The sequence below is a fragment of the Enhydra lutris genome, unplaced genomic scaffold, assembly GCF_002288905.1.
Source record: "Enhydra lutris kenyoni isolate GAN:26980312 unplaced genomic scaffold, ASM228890v2 scaffoldscaffold31, whole genome shotgun sequence".
Classification (NCBI taxonomy): domain Eukaryota; kingdom Metazoa; phylum Chordata; class Mammalia; order Carnivora; family Mustelidae; genus Enhydra; species Enhydra lutris.
In genome coordinates this window covers 983,974-996,441 of record NW_019154115.1, presented here as the reverse complement: position 1 = coordinate 996,441, position 12,468 = coordinate 983,974, and the positions used below count along the sequence as shown (strand labels likewise).

The 12,468-nt window shown below is 34.8% G+C and overlaps 1 protein-coding gene across 1 annotated transcript in view; it reads left to right on the top strand.

The window, feature by feature from the left end:
* The window catches only part of LOC111153247 (S-phase cyclin A associated protein in the ER), a 491,788-nt gene that overhangs the window by 19,935 nt on the left and 459,385 nt on the right, over positions 1 to 12,468 (top strand). Inside the window, exons 3-4 of the mRNA XM_022512152.1 lie at positions 658 to 775; positions 5,423 to 5,493. Coding sequence (XP_022367860.1) covers positions 658 to 775; positions 5,423 to 5,493 — 189 coding nt within the window. The remainder of the gene's footprint in view (positions 1 to 657; positions 776 to 5,422; positions 5,494 to 12,468) is intronic.

The window sequence follows — 12,468 nt, the reverse complement described above, 5'->3', positions numbered from 1 at the left end:
AGAACCGAAAACGGAACAGAAGGAGTAACCTCTTACAAGGAAATAATGTAATCACATTGAAAGGGGTGAGGGTGAGAAGAACCAACTTAAGTCATTTTGGGAAAAAAAATCCAGTACTTTGGATACTGTAACGCTAAAGATAAGAACTGTATAGAAATGTTATGATCTTGTTAATAAATGCTGTGGGTTAGCAATTGTGAAACTATGTATGTATTAGAACTGAACAGATAAGTAAATATATTTTAGGTAACGAGAACCGGGTTTCTGACTGGCAGAGAAAGAAATTACAAATAAGGGAAAGGCTAAAATGAACCTGTGTGTAGAACTGAAATCCGGGGAATCAGACCTGTTGCTGTGTAAGTGGTGGTGCTGAAATGTGTACAAAGCAGTACTGTGCTTCTTAGGGCACGTGTTCAAACCTTAGATTGTATTTATTCTTGAAAGAATTTGTTTATTCTTAAAGTTGTAAAACTAGTCTTTTCAGAAATAAAAAGATCTGTGACTTAACTTTCTTTTCTCTGTTTAACTACCTTTTCAATCCTAAATTAGTTTTAAGTGTTGCCTTTGTGAGAAATGTGAGAAACAATGAATTTGTCAGCCAAATATATTTTATATGTTGGCTAATCTAATAATCTAATATATATTTTCTGTATATAGGCCTCATTCCAGCGCTCCAATAGTCATGACAAAGTTAGGAGAATAGTTGCAGAGGAGGGTCGTACAGCAAGAAACCTGATAGCTTGGAGTGTTCCTCTAGAAAGCAAAGATGATGATGGTATGTATTTTTAAACTGTTTCATTTTTGTTGTAAATTTAGGAGGGTATATTTAGTCTTAAACAGTAGATAGATCCAAAACTTTATGATTTAAACTGTTGGGCAAATTAGCATACATGAAATAAGAAATAACTTTTTTATTGCTTTTTTTTTTTTAAGATTTTATTTATTTATTTGACAGAGAGAGAGAGATCACAAGTAGGCAGAGAGGCCAGCCAGAGAGAGAGAGAGGAGGAAGCAGGCTTCCCGCTGAGCAGAGAGCCTGATTCGGGGCTCGATCCCAGGACCCTGGGATCATGACCTGAGCCGAAGGCAGAGGCTTAACCCACTGAGCCACCCAGGCGCCCCTTTTTTATTGCTTTTTTAAAAAAGATTTTATTCATTTATTTATTAGAGAGAGGAAGCATGCATGAGTGGGGGAGGGAAAGAGGGAGAAGGAGAGTGAGAATCTCAAGTAGACCCCGTGTTGAGCGAGAAAGCCCCATATGGGTCTCGATCTCATGACCCTGAGATAATGACTTGAACTGAAATCAAGAGTTGGACGATCAACTGACTGAGCCACTCGGGCGCCCCTTTATTGCCTTTTTTTCTTAGCTAATATACAAATGGTTTCATGAAAGTGTTAGTTTTGCTGTTTCACATAGGAACGAAGGTAGGTTTGTTATGATTGGCAAATTAGTTTTCTTTTTTAATTTATAGGAGATTGAGATTTTTTCTTTTATTAAATTCTAATAAAAATAAACAGGTTTGGGGTGCCTGGGTGGCTCAGTGGGTTAAGCCACTGCTTTCGGCTCAGGTCATGATCTCAGAGTCCTGGGATCGAGCCCCGCATCGGGCTCTCTGCTCAGCAGGGAGCCTGCTTCCTCCTCTCTCTCTGCCTGTCTCTCTGCCTGCTTGTGATCTCTCTCTGTCAAATAAATAAATTAAAAAAAATAAAAAATAAACAGGTTTTAAAAAATTTATTATACTTACCACAATTAGTTACAGGTTAATGTTTTAGGAAAAAAAGTATATTTCTTGAGTTGTTATTATTTGAACTAGAAAAAATACCTTTTTAGTCCTCTTACTTTCATGGGTAGGATCATTGTGAGCACTGCCTAAATCCTGGGGACTAGAAGATTGTATGGGGAGATAGAAAACGGGAGGTTGGGGTATACCAAAGAGGATCTCGCTTTGAAATTTTCTGAGGATTTGTAGACTATTGCTCATATTGGGTTTGTGTGGTATCTTTTCATGCTTAGATTCAGTTATATATTTTTGGAGGATTCTATAGAAATTATGTTGTTTCCTTTCCAGGGGGTCATAGGGGGCACATGATAGTGGTTTTGTTTCGTTACTAGTGATGTCAACATTAATCACTTGGCTAAGGTGATATCTCCTGAGTTTCTGCACTGGAAAGTAACTATTAACTTTATAATTAGTAGGTAATTTGTGGTAAGGTAGTTTGAGACTATGTAAATGTCCTGTTTCTCTTGAAGTAGTCTCCTCACTACTTTTAGCTTCTGTTGATAATTCTTAGCTAATTAAGTTACTACTCTGATGGTTGCAAATGGTGATTTGCTGACCCCAGTGTTCTTTATTAGCTGACATTCTAATGTAAGAGAGAGCTTTCCCTTTTCCCTTTTGTAGTATGTGTAACTTTGCATTTGTTTAAGTTTGTATGGAGTCATGGTTCTTATTTAATGAGTTCTGATTTATCTATTTTGATGCTTAGTTCTAGGTTTGTCTTAGTTTTAGTTTAGTTTAGTTTTGTTCAAACCTCGTCTTTAGTTCTAGGTTTGTCTAGATGAGTGGGAGACCTGTTAAGCTGACTCCTGTTTGCTTTTGACATATTCTTTGAGATCACCCTTACCCAGGGAGATGTTTCAAGCTATATAGGAGTTCATCCATGGTTTATTCTTTTAAATTTATTTTACTTTTACATATTTTTTACATTTTATTTTTTATACTTGTTATTTAAAAACTTATTTTTATTCTATATTTTTCTATACTTGTATCAATGATCCATTTGTAGTTTATTCTTATATATAGTGTGAGGTATGGATCTAATTTTATCTTTTTCCGTAGGGATTACAAGTTGCTCCAGCATCACTTACTGTAAAGTCTATCTTTGCCCCTTTTTTTTGAGATGTCACTGTATCATAAATTGAATTTCCTTATGTACTTACATTCTGTTTCACCGAGCTGTTCATCTAATTCATGTGTGAAAGACACATGTTTTAATTATAGAGGCATTATAGTATATTAAAATATCTGCTTAGACCAGTCCTCCCTCGGTAGCTTTTCTTTGTCAGTCTTCCAGATTTTTTTTTTTTTTTTAAGATTTTATTTATTTACTTGAGAAAGAGAGAGATACCAGGGAGAAGCAGACTCCCTGCTGAGCAAGGAGCCCAGTGCAGGAAGGCAGGGCTCTAGGATCATGGTCCTGAGTAAAGGCAGATGCTTACCCAACTGAGCCACTCAGGCACCCCTTCCTAGGTATTTTTAAGGAGCCGTTACTTTGAATCAAAAACTACCAAATAGAGGGGGAAATTAAATTTGTCTTCTTAAATTTACCTCTGTACTAGCTGAAGTTTTCATAAGGAAGCTTATTCTTACTTTCATTTCTTTGGTAAAAACATATATCAACATTATTTACTATAAAAATAATAACATAAGTGACTCTTAATCTCACAAAACAAACTGAGGGTTGATGGGGGAGGGGGGTTGGGAAAGGGGGGGTGGGGTTATGGACATTGGGGAGGGTATGTGCTATGGTGAGTGCTGTGAAATGTGTAAACCTGGCAATTCACAGACCTGTACCCCTGGGGATAAAAATATATGTTTAAAAAAAAACAATAATATTTTTATTGAAAAAAATAATAACATAAAACCTAAACATTTCTTTTTTTTTTTTTTTTAAAGATTTTATTTATTTATTTGACACAGAGAGAGAGAGGTCACAAGTAGGCAGAGAGGCAGGCAGAGAGGGAGAGGGAAGCAGGCGCCCCACTGAGCAGAGAGCCCAATGCGGGGCTCGATGCCAGGACCCCAGGATCATGACCCAAGCCAACAGCAGAGGATTAACCCGCTGAGCCACCCAGGTGCCCCAAACCTAAAAATTTCTTATGGTTGCTGTGTATGATTCATATTATTTTATGAAATTTTATTTTTTCACTTTCCATGGATTAATCAGAACAAAAAATAATCTGAGATTTATTAAAATTGCTTCTATTCAAGGAAGGAAAGAAAATTCAATAATGAATCACATACCTGTATATAACCTGATTTTGCATATAAGTACATAAAAAATTGGCCAATACAATTATAAAGCTTCATTTATGCTTGTTGCAAAAGAATAGAACTGTGAACCCATAGAATTAGAACTTTCTGAATATCTAAATGATGACAAAATAAGAATGTCAATTTCACAATTTCTGATAAGGATTATTTTATATTGTTAAAACTTTGCCAATAATAGGGAAATCTTTATTTTGCTTTTTTTAAAAAAAGCAACTTGTTCTTATTTATAGCTATAATACATACTCAGATATTTCTGAGAATAATCTTTCAATTTTTGTAAGTTTTCTTCTGTTGTTTTATTTCTGTTTTCTCTGATACTTGTTCTAAGCTGGTTATTCTACTGGATATTCTAAAAGTCCTGCTCATACATTGTTCTCTATAATAAAAGGATGGATAAAGGCTGTGTAGTTGAGTGTCGAGTTCTGCTTTCATCCCTGGTAGAATAGTTGAGGGAGGCCCACTTATGTGTGGGTAGATTGTTAGTAGGTGTTATGGCTCACTTCATTTGTACTGCTTCACAGGTCCTGGCCCAAAATTATTTTGCTGAAAGGAAAATTATTCTGTTGTACATTATAGATAGAATTTTATTTCTATTTTGAATTGCTCTCAAAAATAGAATGATTATGAAATAGTAGTTAGTATCTTTCTTATAAAAAAGAGCGGGTGAGAAAGATATATCTGATGGCAAAAATACAAAGAACTGAAAACTTCTCTTTTCAAATTAAACTGTGAATTTCATAAATCAGATAAGTTTGTCAAAACAAAATACTGAGTTTTTAAATGGTAAAAAATGTATTCTCAATTTTATTGTTAAAATAAAATTTGAATTCAAAGAGTATTTTCCAGAACTGTTTATGAGTTGAGAAGTATCAAGTAACTTGGCCTTGTTTTTAAATTGTCAGAATATCTGACTTATTTAAGAGGTTGATTTTTTCCTGTTCTGAGAAAGCCATTCAATAAAATCAGTCCCTGGGAACATGGAATTTTGTTTTTTATTTTATCAGTAGTTCATATTGATCACATATAGATTGTACTGTTCTGTGATCTCTGGAAGGAGATTATGTATTAGTATGCCCAAATGACTTACATGGTTCAATTTTGTACTACCCATTAAAAAAAATTATGTATTTAACAGAGAGGGAGATAGAGAGAAAGAGGGGAAGAGAGAGAATACAAACAGGGGGAGCAGGAGAGGGGGAGGGAGAAGCAGGCTCCCTGGTGAGCAGGGAGCCTGATGTGGGGCTTGATCCTGGGACCCTGGGATCATGACCTGAGCTGAAGGCATTTGCTGAACTGACTGAGCCACCCATGCACCCCTGTACTACCCATTTTTTGACCTTTATATTTGTCTATTTTTGCCTTGAAGGGAAATCCAAATGTCAAACTGGTGGAAAATCAAAGAGGACAATTCAAGGAACTCATAAAAATACTAAACAGGTACAGCATATGCAACTTTCTACTTACTGACTTTTAATTTGAATGAGAAAATGTAATTTTTCAGGATTTGAGTATTGTATATTTTGTTTTCATATAAAATTCCAGTGTAACATTCTTCACTTAACAAATGTGTATACAGTACTGTGTGCCTAGCTAGTACTAAATACTTTACAAATATTAATTAATTTGTTTCTTGTAACAGTCCCTTCAGCGTAGGCATTATTATCTAAATGATTATCTAAAAATGAGGAAACACAGGTAGGGAGAGGTTGTATAACTTGCTAGTGAGTGGCACAGCGAAGATTTGAATCCAGGTCGTTAATTTCTGGTTTATGCTCTTAAGTCTTCTGCTACACATCCCATATTTGTAAATTCTTTTATGATTTTCTTTCTTGGTATAGTGATGTCTTTAGGTTGTAGAATAGTAAAAGTATTGTCTCTAAAAATTTCCAAATTGCTTTATTAAAATTTTGGAGAGCACAAGCCTATTTTAAAAGTGTTCTTTAGCACATTAATATTGGCTTTTTAATTCATAGTACTTTCTCTGAACTTTCCATATATATTATTTTGTTTTGATGTTATTAAATATATCAATATGATTATGCAGACCCAAAACTTCACATAAGGAAAACATGAATTTCTAATCAACATGTCATTGTGAGTTCATAAAATAATCCCCAACTCCTCACCTATAATGTTATCAATGATAAAATTTTTTTTACATTAAAAAGATAAAAGAAATAAATACACTGACAGGTGAGTGGAATTAGGGACACAAACTTAATGGACAAGTTTTAAGGGATTAAGAAGGCTAAAATTCCCTGATAATGGTGGGGAAACAAATCCAGGCTCATGGTATAAAGTTTTGGGCTTATGCAGGGTTTGCACTAGGAGTAAAAAAAGCTATAGTCTGCCTGGGTTGTGCCCTGTGAATTGATGTCTGAAGCAGTAAAAGGAAGTGGCCCATGGTTTATGACTGGTTCTGCTAGTATTCTTGACAGGTGAGAGTGTTAAGTACCCAATAAAAGACCTGCGGAGGTGGGACCACAGTGGGCTGGAGGATGGTCGCTGTAACAGTAGGATACATGGAATGAGGGTGAGCAAAGTGAAGAACTAAAATACAAGAAATTCAAATGCAAAGTAAAATATCAAAGCACGTGAGGAAAATAATGTTATAAAATATAGATAACACATTCTATGAGTGAGAGAATTTACTCTTGAGGTAATGAAAAAAGTCCATTTTCCTAAGGAAGACTTTCAAAAAAATGAGCTTAAGTTCCTCAAAGGAAAGAATAACTATAAACAAGAAGGAGAAATTCTGAAGTAAAATAGATGGATATTAATTTTGAACATTTATAGAAAAAAGTGAGCCAGTTAGAAATCTTCTAAATGGAAGTATTGTCAGTGAAATTTAAAAAACCCATAATTAATGGAATAAATGTTGTATGGGACAAAGAGAAAATTTGTGAATTGGAAGACACTACTGAGGAGAATTTAAAACATATTGCAGAGAACTAACAAGATGGAAAATAAGAAAGAGAATTTAAGATTGAGAAATTCTTGTATAGGCCATATAGGACTTTTAAAAATAGAGGGTAAATAATAGTGGGCATTGAATATTTGAAGAAATAATGTTGAAAAATTTTCTCACTTGAGTTCTGAAGAGCTTCAGAGCATGACCGTGGAGCTGAGCAGGGTAAGTAAAAATAGATTTATATACCTAGCTACATTCTAAAGAGTCTGAAGAATGTTAAGATTATGGAAAAAAATCTTCAAAAAATACCAAGAAGTAAACAAAACCACAGAGGAATGATATATTAATACCCTTGTTATAAACAAAAGGATAATGAAGCAATATATTCGAAGTTATAAGACAAAATTACTTTAAAAAATGCTTTTTAAATTTTATTTATTTAAGAGTGAGAGAGCACAGAGGGAGAGGGAGAAGCAGACTCCCTGCTGAGCAGGGAGCCCGATGTGGGGCTCAATTCCAGGGCCCTGAGATCATGGCCTGAGCTGAAGGCAGCTGCATAACCGACTGAGCCACCCAGGCGACCTGACAAAATTACTTTTAACTCATAATTCTGTGCCCAGCCAAGTGCAAGAATGAAATATAACTATTTTTAGTTATTTTAGACAAAAACTAAGTGTTTGCCACCCACTGACCCTCAATGAAGGAACTACTAAAGATGAACTTCAGCAGGAAGAAAAGGTAACCTGGGGGAAGGAACTTGTTAAAAAGGTATCTGTAGGCTGTGATATGATGAGCACTGGGTGTTATATGCAACTGGTAAATTATTGAACACTATATCTGAAACTAATATACTATATGTTGGCTAATTGAATTTAAATTAAAATAGATATCTGTAAAATGTGTTTGTAAATCTCATTACCTGTTGATGGTTTGAAAAAAAAAAAAACACCTCACATGATTAGATTTAGAAAAGTGGAACTATAGTTTTAGACAGTATTAACATGAAGACTGGATTGTAGGGATTTGGGAAGGGAGTTAGAGTAATAAAATTCTTGTCTTATTTAGGAAGAAGTTTTTGTTAGGAAAATATGAATATAAGTGTGTATGATAAAAATTTAAGGCTATCAACTAAAAGCAGCCATGATTTCCAAATAGAGGAATATTAGCAAATTGTATCTCACAATATTTGAAAAGAATGATACACCATGACCAAGTATATAAATTTAATTTTACGTAATTTATCCATGAGTTGTGCTTTTTGTTTTATCTATGAAAGCCTCTCTTATTTTAAGATTATAAAAATGTCCTTCTAGATAGTTTTAAATTTTTGTTTTCATATTTGGTCTTTAGTCCATCAATAGACTAAAAGAAAAATCATATTATCACTTCAATAGGTTCAGTAAAAGCATTTGACAAAACTTGACACCCATTTATGATGAAAACTATCAATAAACTATGAGTAGAGGGAATCTTCCTCAACTTGATTAAAAAAATGTACAAAAAACCCTACAGCTAATGTGGTACTTAATGGTGAGAAACGAGAAGCTTTCCCCCTAAGATCAGTTATAAGGCGAGGATGCCCCTATCACAACTGTTTTTCAACATTGTAATGGAAGTTCTAGCTAATGCAAAGACAAGAAAAGGAAGGAAAAGGTATATAGATCAGAAAGGAAGGAATAAAACTGTCTTTGTTCGCAGATATGATTATATAAGAAATCTGAAAGAATCAACAAAAAACTGCTGGAAATAATAATCTGTTATAGCACGTTGCAGGGTACAAGATTAATACACAGAAGTCAGTGGCTTTCCTGTATATCAGTGCTTAGCAAGTGGAACTTAAAATTAAAAACACAATATGATTTACATTACTACTCCCTTGAATTAAATACCTAGGTATAAATCTAACAATGTATGTGCAAAGATCTATATGAGAAAAACTATAAGACTCTGATGAAAGAAATCAAAGAACTAAATAAATGTAAGGGCGTTCCATGTTCATGTAGGAAAACTGAATATTGTCAAGATGTCCTTTCTTCCTAGCTTGATGTGTAGATTCAATACAATTCTGACAAGTTATTGTATAGCTATTGACTGATTCTAAACTATATGGAGAGGCAGAAGACCCAGAATAGCCAATGAAATATTGAAGAACAAAGTTGGAGGACTGATGCTAGCCAACTTTTAGGCTTACTGTAAAGCTATAGTAATGATGGCAATGTGGTATTGGCAGAACAATAGATAAATAGATGAATGAAGAAAGTAGAAAGTCTAGAAATAGATCCACATAAATAATCAACTACTCTGACAGAGGAGCAAAGGCAATACAATGGAGCAAAGGTAATTTTTTCAACAAATTGTGTCGGAACAACTGGACATCCCATATACCAAAAAATGAATTTAGACAGATACCGTACACCCTTCCCAAAATTAAACTCAAAAGTGGATCGTAGACTTAAATGTGAAAGCAAAAACTCTGACATTTCTGATGATAACATAGAAAACCTAAATGACCTTGGGTATGGTGATGACTTTTTAGATATAATACCAAAGTAGTGATCCATGGAAGAAATCATTGGTAAGCTAGATTTCATTAAAATTCAAAACTCTGCTTTACAAAAGACGGTATCAAAAGAATGAGAAGACAGGCCACAGACTGGGAGAAAATACTTGCAAAAGACATACCTGATGAGGGATTGTTATCCAGAATATACAAAGAACTCTTAAAATTCAACAATAAGATACAGTGTTATGTTAGTTTTAGGTATACTATATAGTGATTTGATACTGTATGTTAATTGTACTAGAATTAAAATAATAAAAAAACAAGCAACCTGATTAAAAAACAGGCCAAGGGGCGCCTGGGTGGCTCAGTGGGCTAAAGCCTCTGCCTTTGGCTCGGGTCATGATCCCAGAGTCCTGGGATCGAGCCCCACATCGGGCTCTCTGCTCGGCGGGGAGCCTGCTTCCTCCTCTCTCTGCCTGCCTCTCTGCCTACTTGTGATCTCTGTCAAATAAATAAACAAAAATCTTAAAAAAAAAAAACAAAAAAAAAAAAACAGGCCAAAGTCCTTAACCGATGCCTCACTAGAGAGGATAGATAGATGGCAAATAAGCATATGAAAAGATGCTCCATATCATATGGCATCAGAAATGCAAATTAAAGTAACAATGAGATATTACTACATATTCATTAGAATGGCCAAAATTAGGAATACTGACAACACCAATTGCTGGTAAGGATGTGAAGCCACGGGAACTCTAATTCATTGCTGGTGAGAATGCACAATGGTATAGCCACTTGGCAGTTTATAAATTGCCAGTTTATAGAGTCTTATAAAACTAAACATATGCTTACCATATAATCCAGCAGTCATGCTCCTTGGTATTTACACAAAGGAGTTGAAAACTTACATCCTCACGAAAACCTGCACATGGATATTTATAGCTGCTTTTTTCATAATTGTCAAAACTTGGAAGCAACCAAGATGTCCTTCAGTAGGTGAATATGATACATAAACTGTAGTACATCCAGACAATGGACTGTTCTTCATTGCTAAAAAGAAATGAGCTATCAAGCTATGAAAAAACATAGAGGAACCTTAAATGCATTATATTAAGTGAAGAAAGCCAACCTCAAAAGGCTATATACTGTTTCCAAATATACAGCATTCTGGAAAGGCAAAACTGTGGAGACAATAAAAAGGTCAGTGGTGCCAGAGGGTCGGAGGTAGTAGGGAGAGGGAAATAAGCAGAGCACAGAAGATTCTTAGTACAATGACAATACTATGTATGATACTGGAATGATGGATACGTGTCATTATACATTTGTCCAAACCCATAAAATGAACAACACCAAGAGTAAACTGTAAGGTAAACTCTGAACTTTGGATGATTATGATGTGTCAGTGTTGGTACATCAAGAAAAGGCATGTTTGACTTTATGTGCCCATGCATTTTTCTGCAATAGGTCCATAAACATTTTTAGATTCTCAGAGGAGTCAGTGAGCCCTTCTGACAGAGACGAGTCAGAAATCGCAATTTCTTCCTTCCACTTTCCCTTTACTTTTTCTCTTTCTCTCAAAAGTCATTGATTAAAACAATATAACATCATGGAATTCAGTTGTGTCTAATTTTTCCCACAAATTTAGATTGCTTTGTCTTCTTGAGTATCTTGGAAGTAGTAGTAAGCTGTAGTAATAGGATAGTTACCTGATTTTTGGCTTTATCACTTAGTGTGAGACCTGGGGCTCATTACTTAATTTAGCTAAGCCTCAGTTTTCTGTCCTGTAAAAAGGAGATGATAATGTTACCTATGATACAAAATTGCTTCAAAGTTTAAATCAAGTACAACTGTATGGAAAGCACTTAGCACAGTCCCTGGCACCTGGCAAGTGTGCCATGCATGTGAGATGCTGCTGCAATTACTATTATCACTGCTATTGTTTTTATCAGTGGTAAGAGCCCTATACTTTGGAACTCTATACTGACTTAACCTCTACAATTTGATTTGCCAGTCTACTCTTTCACAGATTTGACAATTTTGCCATTAGTTTATTCACATTTTTTTCCTGAGCATATTTCTTCTCTTTATCTTTCCCACTATAATCATACCTAACATTATTTGGGTACTAATTGTGTGCTTGGTGCTATGTAAAATGCTTTATGAACATGGGAAAAGTTGAAAGACTAGGTTCTAGTCCCAGTTCCACCACTCAACCTTTTGACTTGCAAAGAAATTCAATCTTTCTGAGCCTCAGTTTTGTTATTTACAAATGGGAATAATAATATTTGTCCTGTCTTCAGTTTGTTGTAATGATTAAATGAGATAATGTATTCAGAATTCCTTCATAAAATATGAATAAGCATGCAAGTATAAAGTACTATCATTTTGGCAAAGTTATGTATCAAATTTGTGTAGCACATTGCCTTTCAGATGGAATTATGTAACTGTAGTTTTTGTCTTACTGGCATCTTTCTTTGTAAAAGCTTCACCTAGAGCAATCACAGAGAATAGAAACATTTTAACCTGGATGCAATGGTGCCTATTTTACATTGTAGGAAAGGTTTGTAAAAATATTTGATGCATGATAAGGTAAATACGTAGGTGGGTGAAACTGAGTGAGAGTACTTTTGAGAATTCCATAAGATTAGAGTCTAAATTCACAGGAAGTTACTAGCCCTTTGCTGATCATGAAGAAGGTAAAATTGGGAAACTTCTCAAGTTAATTTTAACTTTGCATGGTGTACAGGAAGAGAAATGAGATAGTCTGGAATATCTGGCCAAGCACTGGCAGCACAGGCCTGAGGCGGTATACTGGTAAGCCGCCAGTGTTATTGTAGAGCTCTAATGGGAAGATGGTCTTCTGTGGCTAGATGATCTTTGACAAATGAGTTATTAGCCTTGGAGCCTGTTTTCTAAACTGTAAAGTGGAGCTAATAATACCTATTTTAAAGTTTGTGTGAAGGAGCTTAGAAATTATGTGAAGTTGATTTATGATCTG